Source organism: Canis lupus, chromosome 9 (assembly GCF_011100685.1).
Source record: "Canis lupus familiaris isolate Mischka breed German Shepherd chromosome 9, alternate assembly UU_Cfam_GSD_1.0, whole genome shotgun sequence".
NCBI lineage: Eukaryota > Metazoa > Chordata > Mammalia > Carnivora > Canidae > Canis > Canis lupus.
The window spans coordinates 23675329-23697539 of NC_049230.1; the positions used below are offsets into that span (position 1 = coordinate 23675329).

At 54.2% G+C, this 22211-nt stretch overlaps 1 protein-coding gene across 1 annotated transcript in view; it reads right to left on the reverse strand.

The window, feature by feature from the left end:
- The window catches only part of ARHGAP23 (Rho GTPase activating protein 23), a 72263-nt gene that overhangs the window by 43312 nt on the left and 6740 nt on the right, over window positions 1–22211 (reverse strand). Inside the window, 2 exon segments of the mRNA XM_038547507.1 lie at window positions 6–48; window positions 2683–2844. Of these exon segments, the coding sequence (XP_038403435.1) occupies window positions 6–48; window positions 2683–2844 (205 nt within the window).

A 22211-nucleotide genomic window follows, 5' to 3' on the forward strand; every position in this document is an offset into this window, starting at 1 on the left:
CTTACCTCCTCCTCCTCCTCCTCCTCCTCGGCCTCCATTCTCTTCCTCCTGTGGGGGACAGAGAGGTAGGTGTGGGGCCTCTATCCAGCGATCAGCAGCAACACCCAGGCGGGCCCCTCAAGCTCCCCCACCCAGCAGCCTCCCTCTTATCTTTCTGCAACTAGCCCAGGACCCAGAAGGCGCGGGAGGGGTGTCAGCGGGGACATCGAGCCCCAAGCAATCTTCCGCAGTAACATGAACCCTCTCTCATGACTGCTGATCCCACAGCCTTGTATCTCAGCCATCTGAAAGCCCCCAATTCAATGGGGGGACCCATGACCCCTTCCCTTGAGGAGCTCAAAGCCCGATGGAGGAGGTTCCAAACATGCTAACTCACAGAGAGAATTCAGGCAGACACAGATAAGCAGGCAGGACAAGTGCAAACAGTGGCTATCAGCTCATAGAGAATGGAAGGGAAGGCCTGATTAGCACCCCTCTGGGGGAGGGGATTTTAAGGCAAGTTTGGGGAGGGAGGGGGAGGGCGTTGTGGGGGAGGGAAGGGGGTATGCAGGCACTGGGTGGGAGAAAGAAGCAAGCAATTGTGGGATTGGATCAGCTGAGCTGAAGGAGAAAGAAAGCAACACCAGCAAGTGACAGAAGCCAGACTAAAGCATCCGGGTGTGAAAGGAGAGAAAGAGGGACCCGGTGAAGGTTCCTGGGTGGGAGAGAGCAGATGAGAAATGCCAGTTAGGGAAAAGGAGTCTAGCATCTAGCAGGGCTAAGAAATGGAGTCCAGGAGCCCTACTAGGGAGGCCTTAGGGATCATCCCAGTAGTTAGAGGGAGAGGACTGGATTTGGGGAGGAAACAGAAATGAGAGAAAGAGAAGAAGGTCAGAGAGACAGGACAGGGTAGCAGGATGTGGTACATTAGAGCTGGATGCGATGTCTGCTGTCATCTTATCTACTACTCTCCTGCAGACCATCCATTCTACAGCAGATGACGGGGTGTGACTTGTCCAAGGCCACTCAGGGACGGTAGCAGAACCAGGGCTGAAACCCAGGACTCTTTGGCACCCCAGCCGGGACACAAAGGCTGCTGGGCACTGCTGGAGAGCAGTCCCTTGGCCCCTGCCCTCCCCACATGGAGTGCGTGCCTGCTGATGTGAGCTGACAGCAGAGTGAGCTGGTGGCAGAGGCAGATGGATACATTTAGATGGCTGAGCTCCCTGCGGGCTCCCAGCCCTGGGCAGTTTCTGGAAACGGGATGGAGCCTGTCCCTGCCCTGCCCTGCCCTGCCTAGTGTTTTCCAGCGCCCCACAGGAGCGAGGTCTCTCTGAGACAGGTCCACCACCCAGCCTAGACCACTCGGGCTGCTTCTGCCCCAGTCACCCCTCAGCAAGGTCCCCTGAGAGAAGGTAGCCGGGGCCAGGCAGGAGGGACATTCTGGAGTAAAAGAAAGGAAGGACTGGAGGTTCCAGGGCAGGGACCCAGGACGCTGGGGTCTTCGGGCTTCAAGGCTGGGGGGTTGGGCCCCTCTCAGACACCATCACCCTCCACTTACACTCTGAAGCATGGCTGCAGCCAATGAGAAGAGTTCATGCGGGTACTCCCAGATTCAGACATGGATGAAGGTACACAGCGACATGTACACAAGATGCATTTCTACAGATACTCACATGCACATGTCCAGATAGACAAACATACATGCACATGACCAGTATACTGTGCACTCATCTGCACACAAAGAGAACCAAGCAAGTCCATAGACACAGGCCACGAAATGCAAGGCTTTGGTTCTCTGGCAGGTGGGACCAAGCTCCCCAAGGGAGAGCCCCCAACAGCTGATCCCAGCCCTGAGGGTAGGGGAGAATCGGGTTCATTGACTCCCAAATAAATCTGTCGCCTCCCCTGCTGGAAGAGAGGCAGGGGAGGTCTCAGAGCCCTCAGGGGGAGCCCTGGTTCCTGCCTAGGAGCCCCCCACATCTTCCTGCATGCCTGCTTCACCTCCTTCATGGTCAGGGAGCCCCCCACCCCCCGGCCACATTGTCAGTTGGGCATAGCAGCCCTGGTTCCTGGTCTCGGAGAACCTGATATTTATATTAGGGCCAGAAGGGCTCTTAGGGGTCAAGGAGATAAATGCCCTCATGTTACAGCAGGAGAAATGGAGCCCAGAGAGGACTGAGACGCCCTCAAGATCCATAGGGAATTAGGAGCTGCACCAGGATTGGAACCTAGGGCCCCCTTCTTCCAGCCTGGTACGGGCTGGGCCACTCCAGGAGAGTCCCAGAGGTGTGTTAGGACAGATTCTCCAGGAGTTCAGGCTAGGGAGGGCGCAACAAACCCAGCTCAGAAGCGGCCAAAGAAGACCAAGAGTCCTGGGAACTCCATTTCTCCGAGGTTATTCACTTTCCAAAAGCCAAGAGTCTATGGGTGGGCATGAGCATCCCAGCTCCCTCCAAAAGTTCCTTGCCCAGAACCATCCACCCTGCCCCTTCTCCTGGGAAGACCAAACCCAGGGTAGTTAGGGATCTTGTCCACAAGCATACAATGCATATGACCCAGCCAGGGCCATCTCTACCTCTCAGTGACCCTCCTCCCAGGCCACAGAAGAAAGGCTATGGAGGGGCCGGTGTGAAGGAATTTCCCCTCGCCCCATTAAAGCTTCCTTAGGACAGGACAGGGCAGTGGGCAGGTCGGGTGTACCTTCAGGCTACAGTGCACGGCTGACTCTGGTGGGTACACGATGAAGTGGCGCAAGGTGAAGCCAAAGCCATCCTGGAGACTTTTGTGCAGCAGCAGTGTCCGCGGCCCTTGCCAGGGGAGGGGGCGCCCAGGGGAGCACCCATCTCTCGGGCCCAGTGGCAGCTGTGGGAGCACAGGGAGACAGGGCTGAGTGGCTGTGTGGCCCACACTTCCAAATCTGCACATTGCCTCCTGCAGCCAGGAGGGATGGGGCACGGGGTGAGGTGCATGGGCCCTGGGGTTCCAGGCCCCCTCCTGTGCTCCTGACCTCCTTCTTGCCCCCTTCCTTCCTCTCCCACCTTCATTAGCCCAAAGCTGCTTCTTTCTTTCCCCTCCCTCCCCTCATGACACCTTTGCCTCCAGGGAAACAATTCCCTGCAGCCAGCCAAGTATTTTCATTCAGGTCAGTTTGGCAAGTGTTTGCTGAGCACCTACTGTGCTCCGGAAGCTGGACACACAGCCTTCTTGCCTGGGAAGTGTCTGCTGCCATCTGAGCTCATCCCTGCCTGCTGCACAATCTCACACACAGACACAGACACACTTCTGCGGACACGGACGCATCCACACACACTCCTGCAGACAGAACACACCATACACCCAGACAAGCACACTCTGGTGCAAAGGTGTACCCAGACGGGCACGCCAATGATTATACACATACATACTTATGTAGACAAACATGCGTATGTCACACAATCACACCTAATCAGTCACACACAGACACATGCACACAGCACATGCAGCAGACATACAGACACACATGTACAGACAGACTGGCACACACGCATCCTGCAGGAGCAGCAGCAGCAACAGGTAAGGGCCTAGAGCCATGAGGGAGCAGACTGGACTTCAGACAACTGAAGGCTGTTCAAACTGACTTCCAGAGGCTCCGGAGCACAGCCAGAGGCATGGCTGTTCGCTGGATCTGAGAGGGGAACAGGGGCGGGGGGGTGGAGGGAGAGACACTCTGCTGCGCTCTGGCCCTACCAGATGGAATGCCTAGGATTCCCCAAGATGATATGGCAGAAGATGTCTGAGGACTAGGGTCTGGGGGCACACAGGTCTGCTTCTGGGGCAAGAGGGGGAGAGAGGCCTCACTTCAGGTCCCCTGTTCAGATGCAGAGAGGGAAAGCGGGTGATAGAAGGGTGTCGAAGAGCTGCATGCCCAGGGAGGCAGATAGCAGATTGGCAGAGAAGGAAGACAAGGGTGGGCTGCCTGGTGAAAAGCCAGGATGTCTCCCTAGGGGCTCTTTAACCCACAACCTCAGGCATCCTAACCTGAGGACTCTAAAATCCAAACCTCAGAGGACAAAAAGGCCCTATCCCCACCCTCAACAGTCCTCAACCTCTTCACTCCTCCTTGGCACCAGGTGGGAGTCCTCAGGGGTGGGGAGTGGGGGGAGAAAGGCAGTCTGGGTGTAGAGGGAAGAAGCCCACCAGCTCTGGGGTGAGGACTCCCCCCAACCTTTGCCACTCAGATGACCTGATCCTAAGACGTTCCTTCATGTATCCATTCCCCAGCCTGTTCACATTTCTGGTGGAAAGTAGCCTTGGGCCCAGCCCTTTGCTAGGGATTTCTGTGTGGGGTAGAGATTTCTAGGTGGCACAGAGGTCAGAAAGGCTTGGGAGAGGGGGTGTATCTTCACATCTTCTGTATCCAAAAGATGAAATAAAAACATGACAGAGGCAGTAGGTTTGCTTCATGTAATCCCAGCGAACATAGCTAGGTGGAAGGTACAGGAGGCCAAGTGAGGCCCCGGCCAGGGAGACCAACCTAATCATATCTGTCTGGAAAGCTACCAGATGAGGTTGTGAATGCACAGTCTCCTGAAGGGTCTGAGCAAAAACTGGGTGCTCCCCAGTCTGGGAGGCCTTGGCTGAGATTCCAGCCTGGGTCAGGAGGTCCAGTGATAGCCCTTCGGCTCCTTCCACTTGTGGCTATAGTACAGCCAGTTCCACTGAGCCCCACACCCCCCCTCCCCCATCCCAGGGGTCTGAAGAGTCCAGAGGAGAAACTTCTCTGGGAATTCTGCTGAGGTCTGAAATCCCCTGGATTTCCTATCTCTGCTGACCTGGCAAGGAACTGATCAGGGAGGGGAGAGGGCCTGGGGGAAGCCCCCTGACTGCTGCTACCAGAAGCCCCTGCTCCTCCCCAGTGTGGGCTGCCTCCCCTGAACGCCCTCTGCCCGGGCTCAGAGCTGAGAGGCTGTTTGCAGGGCCCATTGTTTTGCCGGTGTCCTGGATTAAGGTTTAAGCCACCAGCTGCCCCAGTGATGAGAAGTGGCTGGGACAGGTCCCCGCACGCCCCCCACCCCTCCTCCAGCACACATCCTGCCTGGAGCTGCCAGCTGCCTTGCCTTGGGGGTGCCACTCTCCCAGGGCCTGGCTGTAACCCAGGGCAGGCCTTCTTCTCTCAGGTCCCCCCTTGGCCCAAGCAGCCTCCCCCCTTATCTCTGCCTCTCCCTTTCCTCCTTTCCTTCCTCCCAGTCTCCCTTCCCCCATCCCTTCCAACTAGCTCCTGAGAATGTCAGTGTGGTAATGCCCCTGCCACAGCTACTATACCCCTGCCTGAAGAGGAGACACCATAGTCCCCATCAACTATTAGATTTGGCAGCTCGGCTCCCCTGTGGGAAGTTCTTCTTTGATTTTAACCTCAATCCTTCATGTTACTATGCTCAAATTTTCTCTCCTCCCCTCTGACCTGGGACAACACTGGGTCTGGCTCTCATCTTGACAGGAAGGGAGGTGATAGACACAGAAAGAGAGAAGGAGCCAGCAATGGGAACAGAAAGGTGACTAGACTGGGAAGGGGTTTAGCTCACACACATCCCAAAATCTGCTTCTCTGGGGTAGGCACAGAGACAAGGGGATGGAGATGGAGAGGCTCAGGGGACATGGGGACATCACTGATTACCATCCTCCTAGCCCAGATCTATCTCCAAATGTTCTCAGCCTCATGTCAGGAAAGAAAGAGACATCCAGAAATGCCAGCTGATGGTGGGAAGAGGGCAGATGGCCCCAGGGCCACAAATTAGAACTAGACACGTGGTGGGTTAGCAACACCAGGAACCAGAACCCAGGAGTCCTGCTCCTCCCCCCTAGGAGCATAAAGAGGTCATTGCAGGGAGCACAGCGTTCATGCTGGGCATGGTTCCCACTGTGACTCACGCCCTACCAGCCCGGTCGATCCCGGACATCAGACACACTGTCCCCACCCCCTATCTCCAGCCCTGTCAGTCCTCACCCCAAGATCACCCATTACCTGCCACCTCAGCCTCCTTTGCCCACTAGGAAACCCTTGTGTGCCCCTGTGCCCACGGCCCCTACGGGGAGAGGGTAGCGTGGTACCCTCCACTCCACTTACTAAGACCCTTGCCTGCCTCTGACTCGGGCTCCCTGCCCAGCAAAGTCCTCAGGACTCCAGGCCCCAGCATCTATTCAAACAACCCTGGTCCCTTCTATCCTTCCACTGCCTATAAACCAAGAAGTTTGAGGCCCTAGAGGCCATCACTCAGACTGGGGAGCCTCTTCCAGCGCCCCGGGAAAAGCTCCCGGCCACAACCTGCCACCCTGGCCCGCATCTCTCCAGCTCCTCACTCACTCCGCGCTTGGGGACATGGGTCCCTTGGGGGCATGGGTCCCGGGACACAGGGCGCACTCAACTCCAAGACCCCAGGGGGCCGGCGGCCTGACCCCACCCGCCTCGAGGAGGCCCACCCTGCCCTGCACCTCCACCCCGCCGGCCCGGCAGCCCGGCAGCCCGCGGCTCTCACCCTGGCGAGGCGCGGCCCGGGCGCGCGGCGGTCGCTGTGGGCGAGGCAGGGCAGCCAGAGGCAGCGCGGCTCCGGGGCGCTGCAGTCCACGCCGACGGCGCGTTCCCAGCGCCAGCCCCAGGCCCCCGCGCGCTCCACGCGCCACACCGCGCTGCCCACGAGCGCCGCGGCCGGCGGGGGCCCCCGGGCCCGGCCGCCGCCCCGGCCCCAGTGCGCCGCGGGCCGGGCTTCCGGAGCGGGGCGCGCCGCGCGGGGGCCCCCGGCTGTTCCACGGCGCCCGGCCGGCGGCGTCCTCGGCCCCCCGGGTGGCGGCCGGGCCCCGGGGGCCCCCGCCCGCCCCCCGGAGCCGCGGGCCCGGGGCCCAGGGGCCCCGAGGGGACGGCCGGCCCGCGCGGACGGCGGCAGGACGGCTGCAGCAGCTCCGCGCCTCCCGCGCCTCCCGAGCCTCCCGGCTGAAGGCGCCTGAGCCCGGACACGCCGGCGAGTCGCGCAGGGCAGACGCCTCCCCCTCCGGGGCGGCCCCTGTGCGCGGCCGCCCCCATCCCACACACACCCACATGCACGCGGGAGGCCCGATACAGCGCCCCCGCACAGCCACACGCGGCACACTCTGCACACGGGCGCGCGCACACACTTTCACCCTCCCACTCGCGACGAAAACTCACGATGCACCGGCCCCACTTGTACTCGACGGTACACACGCACAACCAGCCTCACGTGCCTGAGAAACACACATTCACTCCAGCACATATGTTCCTCGCATGGATGCACACATGTAAACACACACCCTCTCCACCCTATACAGACCCACACCACACCCACACACATCTATACACCTGATATTCTCACATCCACACACACACACACACTCACTCTCCCTCTATCCACAGACACTACATAAACACACTATTCCCCTTACATATACATTGTGTGTGGACACCTTTCCATATACACACACACTTTGGACACCCTCCCATGCATATATGGTCCACACACCCCAAAGAGACACATTTGTGAGCATACCCACTGTGTCCCTAAAAGCACACCAGATCCCCTGGTACCCACCCATACACTCCCCACATACCCACAGAGATACCCATGAAGCCAGCTAGATGACATGCACACATTGCCCAGGACATGTACACATTGCCCAGAACACACACTCCATACATTGATGGTGTACCTCCTTGGTTCACACACACACATAACACTCCACACCAGAGTTATGATATACCCTAACGTTGCAGGTGGAGTCCCCACCACCACTTGTAGGGAATTGTGACCAACCCTCTTCCCCAGGACCCCCCTGCCCATTAGTTCCACCCAGAGGGGCAACGACCAAGCTGACAATGGGCTCCAACCTGGCCACCCCCCTCCCCCAGCATGTGAGTCAGACAGGAAGCTCATGTTGATGGCAGACCCTGCCTGCCTCCCTTCCTGGCGGTCTCTTCCCAGGCCCCTTCCCGGGTGGGGCCTTGGCTAGTAGGTGTGTATTTGCCACCACCATTTCTATCTCATCTGACTGTTCACAGTGTGCTTCTCCCCACAGCCACTCGCTGTGGCCCAGGGCCCCTGCTATGACCCAATATTCAGGGAAGGCAATGGAGGCCCAAGAACACTCAGCTTGTTATGGCAGCATGGAACTCCAAGCCCAGATCCCCTCATTCCAACTTTGTATCTTATATCCAAATTCTAGCCAGAAGCCAGAGAAGGGAGGCTGGGGAGGAGGAGCAACTGTAGCCCACCCCTGCTCCCAAATTTAGGAGTTCAGGGAGGAAGAGCCATAGGGCTGGGCCCTTGAGGGGCAGCCACCAGAAGGGAGAATCCTGCAGAAGGGGTACCTCCCTCTGCCTGCCCCCATCCCATCACCTGCGTCCTCTACAAGGACAGCCACAGGGGTGGATTGTGGTGGACTGAGTGGGAGGCAGAGGTAGGGGCACTAGTGGACTACAGGGCTAGGTAGGAGCAAGGGAGGGAGAAGGAAGGGAGGAGGAAGGGTGAGGGTGAGGCAGGCGAGTGGGGGCCAGGGAGCCAGGGAGCGGTTTTGTTCTCCTGCTTCCTGTTTGCCGCTTGCTGGGCCCCCTGTACAAGAGCTGGACCCCCACCCCCACCCGGGCGGAAGCCAGACGGGAAGAGCAAGGCTGCCACCAGCGCTGAGTCAGGAGGGCTTAGGGGCAGAGTAGGAAAGAACTGCAGTCAGGAGGAGCAGAGACCAGGCATCTCCATTAGCACTCTGCCTCCTGTCCCTCCATCACCAGAAAACCAAGGATTCTGGGTCAGGCCCACTCCTGCCCTTGCCTGCCCTGTGCCTCCCTATCAAGCCCCCGCCAAGATCAGGCCTTCAGAAACCAGCTGGGAGCTCCACCAAGCTGTCCTCAGCTATGTCAGACTCCAGACTCTGTGGCCCCAAGCAGAGGGCAACGTCCATAGGGATGTCCTCGTTCAGAGTCTGGCCTGCTCTCCCAGTAAGCAGCCAGTAAAGTCCTCCCAGCTGCCTGACTTCCTTTCCTCTTGCTGCCAATGCAGCCCCCTGCTTCTGAGGAAGTGGAGTAACTCTCCCCCCTCGTGCCCCACGGAGCCTCTCAGGGCCAACAGGTGCTGCTGTGGGTCTGGATCAAGAATCCACTTCCCTCGAAACTGCTGAGGTTTCTGAGAGCTACAGGGAGGGGCGAGGCCGAGAAGCAGCACAGGGTTTCTGTGTTCAGAGACCTAGGAAATGATAAACCCTGTATGATGTCCACTTCCTGCCCTCTAACCTGGCTGGGCAGCAAGGGGGGACCAGGCTCTTCCAACCCAAATGTGCGCTTTCTCCACACCACCTCTTTTGCCCAGCCACCTCTATAGGGATGTCAGGAGAGGGGTGCACACAGTAGGGCCTTGAAGGTTGTACAGAGTTTGAATAGATGATTCTACAGGCCTGGGGAGCCTCTCAACCCCCTCCCCCATTTCCTCTGGGAAAGGAATGTGGGGTGGGTCCTAGAGGGTGGGGGGGATGGGGCCCAGGGCTGGGAAATACCAGGCGTTGCTGAGATTCTATTCCAAGCCTTCCTGCCTCGTGTGAGTCCTCCTCCCCTACACCCTCCCCAGCTTCCTCCCCCCAAATCAGGAATTACCCCGCTGAGCAGTCCCTCCCATCATCCTCTAGTTTGACCAGCTTGCAAAATCCATTCACCTTTATCTTGCTAAGGGTCCCTGGGGCAGGGCTTGGGGGCTGTACTTCCAAGGGGAGGGCATCTAGTCTTCCTCTTTCCAAATGAGATAATCATTCTTTACTGTTAGAAAGCACTTTCACTGGATTTCATGTGGCCCTTACCCTACCCAGTGCTATCCAGGGATTGTTTTATACCCATTTTTCAGATGTAGAAACTGAGACCCAAGAGGGCAAATGCCTAGCTCAAGACGTCACTTTTACTAAGCTGACACTCTATCTCAGACTAACTCAGATCTCTTTCTGTTACACCCCCTTGTTTATCCATTCAACAACTGCGTCTGGAGTGCCTGCTATGAGCCAGGAGCCAGGCCAGGGGCTAGGACACACGTGGGAGAATAAGACAAGTACACACCTTGCCCTCAGGGGCACTTAAATTTCTACTAGCATCCCAGCTCCTGAAACCTTCAGGGCTCCCCAAATTCCAGATTCAGGTCTGAGCCAGCTGCCTCCACTCCCACCAACAGAGACCCCCACATACCAAGGGAGTCCCTGTGCTAGGGGCTCGGGCCTCTTCTATGAGGAGACAATTTGTTTGACGGTGGGGTCAGAGGCCTTCCAGGTTAGACCTCCAACAAGAGGGTGGCCTGGGCTGTAGAAGCGGAAGACTGCAGGGTCAGCCTGACAACCAGGGACTGGGAAAGAGGAGGAGAGCATCCTGGGGCCCAAGGGTCAAGGCATATAAAAAGAAAAGCAGGGGCGCCTGGGCTGCTCTGTTGGTTAGGCGTCTGACTCTTGATCTCAGCTCAGGTCTTGATCTCAGGGTCGTGGGGTTGGGTCCTGCGTCAGGCCCCGCATTGGGCCCCACAATGGGCTCCATTTCTCTGGCTTTATTGCTAAGCCTCCTCCCAGAATGTAGACCCCCAAACCACATGACAAACAATGCCTCTACTCCAAAAGAATCATCCCACATTTATGACTCTCTGACAGGTCCCATATATTCATCACGTACTACCAAACATGTACCCATAACCACCCCACAACCTCACACACAGACAGTAAATCTACCGCCAGTCCCCATCCATCCCAGGCATGCGGGCAATGTGATACCCAAGGCATGCCCTTCCAGCCCACGCCTGGGCCTCTGACCCCTGCCCCAGTCTCTCAGCTCAAGGGCTGCCTCCCCCAGGCCTCCTCCACCCCTTTGCCCCATTCAGATGCCTGGTTCCCAGCACCACTTGTGTGCAGTCCTGGCATGCCCTAACAGGCCAAGCTGATGAGCCGGCCAAGCAAGCCTGCGTCTCTTCAACTAACTCAATGTGCCATAACCCTGCGTCACTGGGAGCCCCGGTAGCCCACTCAGACTGATCTATGGGGCAGAGGGTGGTCCAAAGGGTCTTTCCAGACTCCATGCTCTTCCCATCCAGAGCCAATCTTGCCCTGAGTTGGGGTGTTTGTGAAACCCTCCTCTCTCACTCTCAAACTGGACCAGAGCCAAGGAAGGCTGGAGGAGGAAAGGGAGGAGGAAGCACTTGCCCTGCCAGGAGTCCTACTGTCGTCTCAAGGAGGGATTGACACAATCTCAGCAGTCAGAATCCCTTGGTTATTCCAAAGAGAGCATGGCTCAGGGGGTTGCATATGGGCTCTGGAGTCCTCTAGAGTCCTCAACTTCAGAATCTGAGTCCAATCTCTACCACTTCCTGGCTGTGAGACCTTGGGCAATTTACTTAACTTCTTGGAGCTTCTGTTCCTCACTAATAAAATGGGTATGACACTCATTTCCACCTCATAGGTTGTTGGGAGAATGAAGTAATTTAAAGGAAGTCCTGAGCACATAGTAAGAGTTCAAGAAATGCAAGCTGGGTTCAGGGTGATTTTTTTTTTTCTTTACAATTTTTTTAATTGAGGTATAATTGACACACATATTAGTTTCAGGTGTGCAACCTAATGATTCACTATTTGTATATATTACAAAATGATCACTACAATAAGTCTACTTAACATCTATCACCACACATAGTTACACAAGTTTCTTGTGATAAGAACTTTTAAGATCAGGTCCTTGGGTGGCTCAGTCGGTTAAGCATCTGCCTTTGGCTCAGGTCATGATCTCAGAATCCTGGGATGGAGCCCTGCATCTAGCTCTCTGCTGAGCTAGGAGTCTGCTTCTTCCTCTCCCTCTACCCTGCCCCTTGCTCATTCCTTCTCTCTCTTTCTCTCAAACAAATAAATAAAATCTAAAATAAAAAGAACTTTTAAGATCTTTCACAACTTTCAAATATGCAATTCTGTATTATTAACTATAGTCATCATGTCCTACATTACATCCCTGTGACTTCTTTATTCTTTTATTTTTTTAAAGATTTTATTTATTTATTCATGAGAGACACACAGAGAGAGAGTCAGAGACACAGGCAGAGGAAGAAGCAGGCTCCACACAGGGAGCCCAACATGGGACTCGATCCCGATCCCGGGACTCCAGGATCATGCCCTGGGCCAAAGGCAGGCGCCAAACCATTGAGCCAGCCAGGGATCCCTCTTGTGACTTCTTTATTTTATAACTGAAAGTTTGTACCTTTTGACTTCCTTCACCCATTTTGCCAGCCCCAAGCCCCTGCCTCTGATCACCAAATTTGTTCTGCGTGTCTTTGCTGTTGTCCTTGTTTTTAGATTCCATATATAAGTGAGACTATAGGGATCCCTGGGTGGCGCAGCGGTTTGGCGCCTGCCTTTGGCCCAGGGCGCGATCCTGGAGACCTGGGATCGAATCCCACGTCGGGCTCCCGGTGCATGGAGCCTGCTTCTCCCTCTGCCTGTGTCTCTGCCTCTCTCTCTCTCTCTCTGTGACTATCATAAATAAATAAAAAATTAAAAAAAAAATAAGTGAGTCTATAAAGTACTTGTCTTCCTCTGTTTGACTGATTTCACTTAGCATAATGCCCTCGAGGGCAATGCAAGCTGTTCTGATTGTCTTCTGGATCTTCACATTCTCTCACACCCAGCCACACTCAACAATCAGACTTGCATGTGTACACACAATCACAACTCAGCCATGTGTACACAAGGACACCTTAACACAGGCAGACACTCACGGAGGTCTGAGCAGACCCAGCTGAACCCATTCACATGGGCATCACCACCACCTCCCACTGTCAGCCCCCTACAGGCTCCCACATGCCCCAATCTCCCCAGGCAGTCAGGCAGGGAGGCATCATCAGAAGGCCCCATTTCCATAGCATAACTTTGACCCTTTGGGAGTGGGGAAGTAGGCAATATGAGACCCTGGTAGGCAAGGAACATGGAGAAGGTGCCAGGCTGGCAGGGCCTCCACCCTGCAGGAGAGCCAGGCCCCTCCTCAGGGACACCAGAGAGAGGGGAGACTAAAGAGCGTCTTTTCTTATGGTGGGAAATGAACACTTTCAGAAAAGGGTGAGTCTGGAGCCAGCCACAAAGTAAACAACAGGGCCATTGCCCGGGCAACCACAGGCTGGTGTGGGACAGAGCCCACCACAAGTCCTCTCCACCCCCTGATTTACTCCACTCAGCAGGCCTGGCTGTCTCAGTGCATGCCCTCCATGTATCCATTCAGGTGTCTGGGCCCATCTGGGACTCCTCAGAGGAAGAGGCTAAGACTCCTCCATCAGACTAAGGGGCTCCCTGAGAGCAGACAGGGGTTTTGTTCTTGTGTTTTGTGTTTTCATCCCGTATCAGTCCAGGGTCTCCAAGAGGTCATGGCCCGTGTCTTTCCCCTCAGATTGGAGACTGCTCAAGGCATGGCCTGAGTCTCCCTCATTAGCCTGAGAGCTTCCTAAGGACAACTTTTCAGAAATGGATTTGTACAACTAGAATGCCTTGTGCTCCGTAGGCTCTTAAAAAATTATTTGTTAATGGTAAAGATGTGGAGAAATGGGAACCTGCATGCTTTGCTGTTGGAATGCAAAATGGTGTCATTGTTGTGGAAAACAGTATGGCAGGTCTTCTTAATTTTTAAAAATATTTTATTTATTTGAGAGAGAGTGTGTATGCAAAGAGAGAGAGAGAGAGAGAGCGCACAAGCAGGGGAAGGGGCAGAGAGAGAAGCAGATAGACTCCCCGCTGAGCAGGGAGCCTGATGTGGAACTCCATCCTAGGACCGTGGGACCATGACCTGAGCCAAGGACAGATGCTTAACCAACTGAGCTACCCAATGCACCCCAGGTCTTCCTAAAATTAAACAGAATTACTGTATGATCCAGCAATTCTGCTTGTCTCCAAAAGAAGTGAAAACAGGGACTCAAAGCAGTATGTGCGGGCAGCCCCAGTGGCTCAACTGTTTGGTGCCGCCTTCGGTCCAGGGTGTGATCCTAGAGACCCAGGATCGAGTCCCGCGTCGGGCTCCCTGCATGGAGCCTGCTCCTCCCTGTGTCTGTGTCTCTGCCTCTCTCTCTCTCTCTCTCTCTGTCTTTCATGAATAAATAAATAAAATCTTTAAGGAAAAAAAGCAGTATGTGCATGTGCACACCCACATTCATGACAGCATTATTTGCAATAGCCAAAAGGTGGAAACAACCCGAATGTCCCCTGATGCACAAATGGATAAACATAATGTGGTATATCCATACAATAGAATTTATCTGGTCTTAAAAAGGAAGGAAATTACAACACTATGAACCTTGAAGACGTTATGCTTAGTGAAATAAGGTGGGAACCAAAGGAGAAACGTTACATGATACTGCTTATACGAGCTATCTAGATTCACAGAGACAGAATAGAATGGTGGTTGCCACTGGGAAAGGGGTAAGTGAGTGGTTGTTTAATGGGCAGAGAGTAGAAAAAGTTCTAGAGATGGATGGTGGTGATGGTTGCATACAATGAGAACATACTTAATGCCACTGGACTTTCCACTGAAAATGGTAAATTTTACAGTATATGTGTTTTACCACAATTTTAAAAAATGGCAAAGTCCTATTCAAATTCAGATTTGAAGAACATTGTTGCCAGAAGATGGGACAAATGAACAGGTCTCCCAGTGGGGCCTGGAGCAGACCTTCTTCACAGAGGTTGCCCAAGATAGCTGGGTGCCTCCTGTCTGGAGGGCCTTTCCCTCCCACCCCTCTCCATTATGCTTTCTCGGAGTCCCTTTTGTCATCTTTGGGGTCCTATGAGTTCCTGAATAGGAGGAGCTCTTAGGCTGCCAGGGGAGTCTGAACTTTGTCATTGATGAGGACCTACCATCTGGACCCATGGAGGCCCAAACTCTTGGCATGTCACACCCAATGCATCAGGACCTTGGAAGAATTTCCCTAGCAAAAGCCTGCTAACTGTGGGGTTGCCACCCCCTGAGGCCTCACCCCCTCAGCACACACGTCTGTTCCAAGCCTACACACCACCTGTAACACATACACACACGAGGGTGTGCACGCAGAGGCAAGTCCCTTTTCTCAAATGCTTTCTCATACATACACTCCAAGAAAAACATGCCTACACACCGAAGAGTGTACATTTTTGTCAGAGATGCAAGGCAGGTCCCATGTGCAGCAGAGCCCCCTGCTGGCCCAGGTCCGGCACACTTATCTTTCTCACAGTCCAGAGTGGGCAGGGTGCCCTCATTCCCTCCACTCCACCTCTCCCCACTGCATTCCTAAGTCCCTCAGCCCCAAAACAGGTCCCAGGACCACCACTCCCCATCTCCTACAGAGGAGCAGATTCTCTGCAGGAGGACAGGATGACTTGAGACCTTAGGAAGGGTCTCCTACTGGAAAGAGGCCAGGGCCCTTTTTCAGACTAGATCATATTCAGGGTAGTCATTCCTGGAGGCAGGAGAATATTTGCAAGGACTCTGCTCCAAAGTTACATCCATTCTCCTACTCCACACTGGACAGTTCATTTCAGAAGAGACTGAAAGAGAACTCTGGGAGTGGCTCTTCCTATGGCCCCATACAACACTCTTCAGAAGTTCTTCCTGTTGTCCGACCACCTGAGCGGAGACAACAGGTGTACCCACTGGGTTTCTCTCAGGGGAGAGCTCAGTCCTAGTCAAGCTGAGACCACATCCCCTCCCAGGGCAGGTCTCAGCAGATTCCGAAAGTCTCCCCCAGGGTACATGGGGCTCCCGGCAGGGAGAGGCTCTCAGCCCCACCCCTGAAACCACCCACCCCCTCACCCCAGGCCCTGCCCAACCCGCCCAGGTCATCCCTTCACCCAGCCTGTGAGCTGAACCTCTCCCTAATCCAGTCCATGATGCCCCAGAAGCAGCTGGAAGGGTGGAGGGGATGGTGGCTCTGTAGGGACAAACAACCTCCCTTGGCTCTTGCCCATGGGGGAGCTGGGATGGTTTCTGGGCTAGGCTCTGTGGTCAGAAGACACATGGCATCGCCTTTGGCCTCAGATCATACTCTCACCAGCCTGCCTGGCCCCAAATTTGAGACATGGTAACTATCACAGCAGTAATTAAGATCAAACCCTTACTATATGCCAGGCATTCTGCACATGTATTCTCTCATTTAACAGCAGAGCAGCCTCTTGGGACAAATGTGGCACATACCCACTCACTACTCTGGCCCTTTGGACCCCCCACCCTGTCTGGTACAAGGTAGGGAATGCTTAGTGCAGAGGCATTGAGGGGTGGGAGACAGGAGGCAGTGAGAGATTGCTGTCCTAGCATGAATTGGGAGAGAGCATCACACTTGCCATTGATACTGGCCCTTCCCCTTTCCTGGGCTATGTGACCTCCAGGTCAGTCAGGTTTTCTTACTTCTTCAGCTACAAAATGAAGGTAGGGATAGGAGCCTGACAAAGTTGCTGGGAAAGCACTCTGAGAACCAAGAAATGGGAAGTTTTATGGCTTATAACCCTATATTTCACTCATCAGAGTGTGCCCTGCTTCCCAAATGTCTCCTGAGTCTACCCACGAGACCACTTTACCATGTCCATCACTCTGTTCCAAGCTGCCATCACTCCTCTGGTCCCTGACAGTCCAGCCTCATTGTTTTAGTTATGACCACCAGGCCCTGTGGGATGCTTCCAAGCTTCATACCCACAACACCCCCCTCCTCTGTGTTCTGCTACCCTGGTCTACTTCCAGTTCCTTTAGGGTCTAGGAACCTTTCCAGCCGCAGGCCCTTTGCACATGCTGTTTCTGGAATGCTGTTCTCTCTTCCTCAGCTCTCTCCCTGCCTAAGCAAACCACACCCTAATTAATTCCTTTCCACCCTGTAGTTCTAGCAAAAAAGCCACTTCCCCAGAAACACCTCCTCTGGGTCCCAGATTGGGTCAGGTCCCCATGTACCAACTCACATCACTCTTGAATTAGTGTCTATGTATTTATGAGTGTGCTGGGCACACTGTTTCTGAATGGGAAGGAATAAATGAAACTCTCTTTAGAGGGAGACCCCATTGGCCAGAACCCTGTCTCCAGGAGGAGTCTATCTGGGGCAGGGGCTGCTTCGGACCTTTGGTCATCTTTTTGTACCCTTTCCTCAGTGGGAACTGGGTCCAGAAAGTGGGGGTGCTGCAATAAGGGAGTAAGGGGTGGGGAGAAAAGGGAAGCTGCTCCAATCCCCTTTTCAGGGCCCTCTGTCCACCCTCACCCCCAGCCCAGCTGGCCAGACCCTTGTCCACCCAGGCAAGGCTGGCCCCCTACATCCACAGATCTCTCTCCCCCTCCCCCATCTTCCTCCAGGTCTCAGCTTGACGGTTTAGGAAAAACTTCCTGATCCAAGCTAAAGAACTTGCCAGGGTCCTGCAGCTAGTGGCTGCTCTGACTCAAGCCCAGGTCTGTCTGCGGGCAGAGCCCAGGCTCTTAGCCACCTCATTACACGCCTCATTACTACCAGTTTCTCCCTCGAGGCCAGGCCAAAAGACACGCCCCCTCTCCGGGCCTCAGTTTCCTCTTGGGGACTGGGCCACCTCTAGATTTCTGGAAGGCTGACGCAGAAGTCGAAGGTGGGGGAGGGAAGAGGCAGGGACAGGAGCGGGTAAGCTATAGGAGGGAGGAGCGCGGAGGGGCGGCAGCCTCCGGCCAGCCAGACGTGAGAAACGCCAAGTATGCGAACTACGCCAGCCCGAGCTATGAATAGTGCGGCCAAGCTGGCAGCCCAGGTCTGCCCAGCCCGCCCGGCAGCCCCCCCGGCAGCCCCCAGCCCCAGCCCGCCCACGCCAGCCCAGCACCGGGGGCCAGACATTCGGCGGGGGCAGGGGAGGCGCGCTGGGGAGCGGAGGTGGAGCCACGGGACCGAAGGGGCGTGGTCATGCAAATAGAAGGCAAATAGAGAGCAGTGCGCCCATCTGATTGGCTGGTCTTGGCAGGTCTGGGAACCAGAGCCGAAGGGGCAGTCCACGGGAGGCGGTGGCCACGCCCAGCGCCGAGCCCGGCCCCTGCTCACACCCGCTTCCACCCTGGCGCCTGGAGGTCCTTCGGGTCACCCCGTGGCTGGTATCCCACTGATGCAGTGCCTCCAGAGGAGGCCTCTCACCCTGTTCATAGGCCCTATGAGGCTCTGCCGCCTTAAGACACCGACCCTCCCACCCCAGAGCCAGGTCAGCCCCGCTTTCTTGGAACTCACCTGTCTGACAGATGGCTGGCACTTGGAAAATTTACAGTGGCTCCCTGGCCTGCCTCTGGACACCCTTTGCTCATCAATGAGGGAGCACACTGGCCTAGGGGCAGAAGACTCAGCCCCTGGCCTAGTCCTGCCCTTGTGTGTCCCTAAACACATCAGTCAACCTCAGAGCCCAGCCCCTAGTCTCATTCTGAGACTATTGACTGTCACTGAGGATGAGGGAGTCAAAAGAGATCTAAGATCGGGTCCCAGCTGTGCGACCCAAGTCAAGTCTCTTCCCTCTCCAAGCTTTTGTCTTCTCAGTTGTAAATGGGGCCCTTTAGAGGACTCAGTGTTGAGTGCTTGACACATAAGAGTTGCTGAACAGGGGGATCCCTGGGTGGCAGAGCGGTTTAGCACCTGCCTTTGGCCCAGGGCGCGATCCTGGAGACCCGGGATCGAATCCCACGTCGGGCTCCCGGTGCATGGAGCCTGCTTCTCCCTCTCCCTCTGCCTGTGTCTCTGCCTCTCTCTCTCTCTCTCTCTCTCTCTGTGACTATCATAAATAAATAAAAATGGAAAAAAAAAGTTGCTGAACAAATCTGAGCTCAGTACTCCACAGAGGCCTTTTTTTTTTTTTAATGAAACCGTCCCTGATTTTATGAAGAGACAGGCATGCAGCAAATAAAGAGGCTATAAAGCATAGTGTCCAAACATTCCTAAAGAGAATTCAGAGGAATCTGAGTTTAAACCCCAACCTGCCCACTTCTTAGCTGTGTGTCCTTGGACTAGTAACTAACCTCTCTGAGTTTTCTATAATTATAAAACAGAAATAATCTATTCCTCATGGAGTTGTGCAGATTAAAGAGATAGTGTATGTAAAGTGCTTGGCACAGCAGTGTCCAGCACAGGAATGGTCAATGTTAGTTGTGAGGTGCCTGGGTGACTTAGTCAGTTAAGCATCTGCCTTCAGCTGAAGTCATGATCCTGGTATCCTGGGATCGAGTCCAGAGTCGGGCTACCTGCTTAGTGGGGCATCTCCTTCTCCTTCCTCACCCCTGGTGCTCTCTCTCTCTAATAAAGAAATAAAATCTTCTAAAAAATTAAATGTTAGGTGTCATCAATATTCCTGTTATTAACACGTGGTTCTCATAATGCATGCCAAATGCTATGGGAATGTTCATTCATCAACCAACAATATTCAGTCAACAGGTCCTGGTCTAGAAGCTGGAGGTAAAGCAGTGAACAAGATTAAGTCCCTACCTTCGTGGGGCTTAAGAACTACTGCCCAAAGGGGAAGTCCCAATATATTTGAGGAAATGGGGTAGAGTTGGGGGCTTACAGAGAAGGGTATTTGAACTGGGCACTGAAGGATGAATAGGAGTTTAAAAAAACAAAGAAGGCAGGGAAGGCTTTATCAGACAAGGGGAAGAGATGGTATGACAAGTTTCTGGAAAAGGGAAAAGGATGATACATTCCACCTCTACCCTGTCCTCTCCATCCTTACCTCCAGTTTCAACCCTCATCATCTCTCATGTGATCTGCTGCCTCCACAGTCTTAGACCCTTCCACAGCTCCAAAGTGTCTATGGATGCAAGTCAACTTCCTTAGTATGGCCTGAGGGCTCTGCCATGATGGTGGAGGGGAGGGGTAGGATCTGGCTTTCACCTTCCTTGACAATCTCAACTCTACTCTTGGTCTTGCACTCATTGATGCCTTAAGAGGCCAGGCTATTTCACATCTCTTTGCCTTTGCTCATGCGGGATCCTTCTGTCTGGAATGCTACTCTCTTTCTCCTCCATGAGCCCCTCTGTCCCAGCAGACATCTTTCAAACCCTGGCAAGCCTTGCCCCCTCAGTGAAGCCTTCTTCCACTTAGAGCTGGAGCACCTTTAGAGGAGGCAGGGGCTTTGCCCAAATATACTGATGGAACCCAGGGCACCCCTATACCACTCAAGAGCAAACCCAAGGAGACACGGGGAGAACGCTTGTGCCCAGCATGGTCATGGAGAAGCAGAACATAATTGTGCTGCCTGCATCCACCACCAGATTATGTCTGCCCTCCCCTCTCCTTCACTATATCAACCCCTACTTGGATTTCAAGGCTCAGCTGGGGGCAAGAGGAAGGGTCCACCTTCCCAGAGTGGTGTGGGTGTCCTCCAGGCTTTTCCTTGTCAAGGAATATAGCAGTGACCACAGGGACAGGCTTAGGATTCAGAAAATCACAGTTCAATGCAAATGCTAGCTGACCTTCAGTGATATCATCTACCTTCTCCAGGTCTCAGTTCTAGTACCAGTAAATATGTAACCACTGTCTGACGGCCCTTGAAAATGATCAAAAGGAGTTTCACACAAGAATCCTCAACTTAGGGGATCCCTGGGTGGCTCAGTGGTTTAGCGCCTGCCTTTGGCCCAGGGCGTGATCCTGGAGTCTCAGGATCGAGTCCTGCGTCCGGTTCCCGGCGTGGAGCCTGCTTCTCCCTCCTCCTGTCTCTGCCTCTCTCTCTCTATGTGTATCATAAATAAATAAATACATCTTAAAAAAAAAAAGAATCCTCAACTTAACAATAGGTTTAGAAACAGGAGATGAGAGAAAGGAGATTAATCTTATCACCAACTGTTTTTTGTTTTGGTTTTTTTTTTTTACTAACACCTACAGCAATTCTATCCACCAACTCTCTTTCCATCGTGAAACCCTTCTTCCCATCTTTGGGACCACAGTCACACTCAGATGATATCACAGTGAAGACACTCCCTTGTGCCTGCTTCTGTCTGGCTCCTCAGTAAAGCCAGGTCATTTTTATGTCAAGAATTTTGGTAAAGGGCTGCAAAAAATGTTCTGGAATGGCAGGCAGTATAGAGATAAATCTCAGAACCTGTGGTTATGACATCTTAGTGAAGCTTTTGGGTGGTAGGAAAGGCAGACAATGAACCCCTTGAGGGCAGAGCTATGTCTTACTCATCCAGATCCCAAGACCATAGAGGGAGCTGGGAACACAGGAACTCTACATAGGAAATGGTCACCAGATGGACAAAGGTCTGTGTGCATTAAGACCTGGTTTGCATTAAGATCTGGTCATGGTCTGATTTCTCCACTTCCTGGAGTCAGGTCCTCCTGCTGCCCCCAGTGAAGTTAGGGAGAAGAGGAACACTCTATGTATATGCCAGGCCTGGGAATGTCCTCACTGTCCCAGGCCACACCCAGTCTCTCAGATAACACTTTAGCTAGAAAGGTGGGGACCTAAGAGTCTGGGAGCCACTGGAAGAGGAACAGGTCCCAGGAGTGAAGGAAGGGGGGCTGTTTCTCTGTCCCAATAGCAGTCTCAGCCTTGTTGCTTAGACCGCTGTTCCTGCCTCCCCCTCCCCTCTTGCAGACATCCCACCACCTGCTGGGCTTTAGGTTCAATCTCAGCTGTCCCCTCACCCCCATCAGAAGCTTCAGGGCAAAAGGAGGGCAGAGTGCCAAGGATTCATTAGAGTTAATGAAGGCTCAGCTCTGTAGATGCCAGTGCAAGATACAAGAGAGGACCAGAACCGCCCACAGCCCCCCATCAGGGCCTGGGGTTCTCAGCTCCTCCTCCCCCTCTCTTGGGGAAGAACCAGGGGCCACACCCTCAAAAGAGGACAGGAAGATTCTGAAGAATCTTCTCAAGTGTAGAGAGTGCCATGATGCAGAGAGATCAGGGTGTGGGGAGGTGAACTACAAAAGAGCCCCAGGGGGATCCCTGGGTGGCTCAGCAATTTAGCACCTGCCTTCAGCCCAGTGGTCCTAGAGTCCTTGGGTGAGTCCCACATCGGGCTCCCTGCATGGAGCCTGCTTCTCCCTCTGCCTGTGTCTCTGCCTCTCTCTCTCTCTCTCATAAATAAATAAAATCCTTAAAAATTTTTTTTTAATTAAAAAAATACAAAAGAGCCCCAGGGTGGGGTAGGGTTCCCACCTGGACTGCCCACTGTTTAGTAAAAAAAAAAAAAAAACCCACCAACAGCAACCCACTTCTTCCTCTCCCTCCTTTCATGGAATCACAGCAGGGCAGAGCTAAAGAGACTCTGG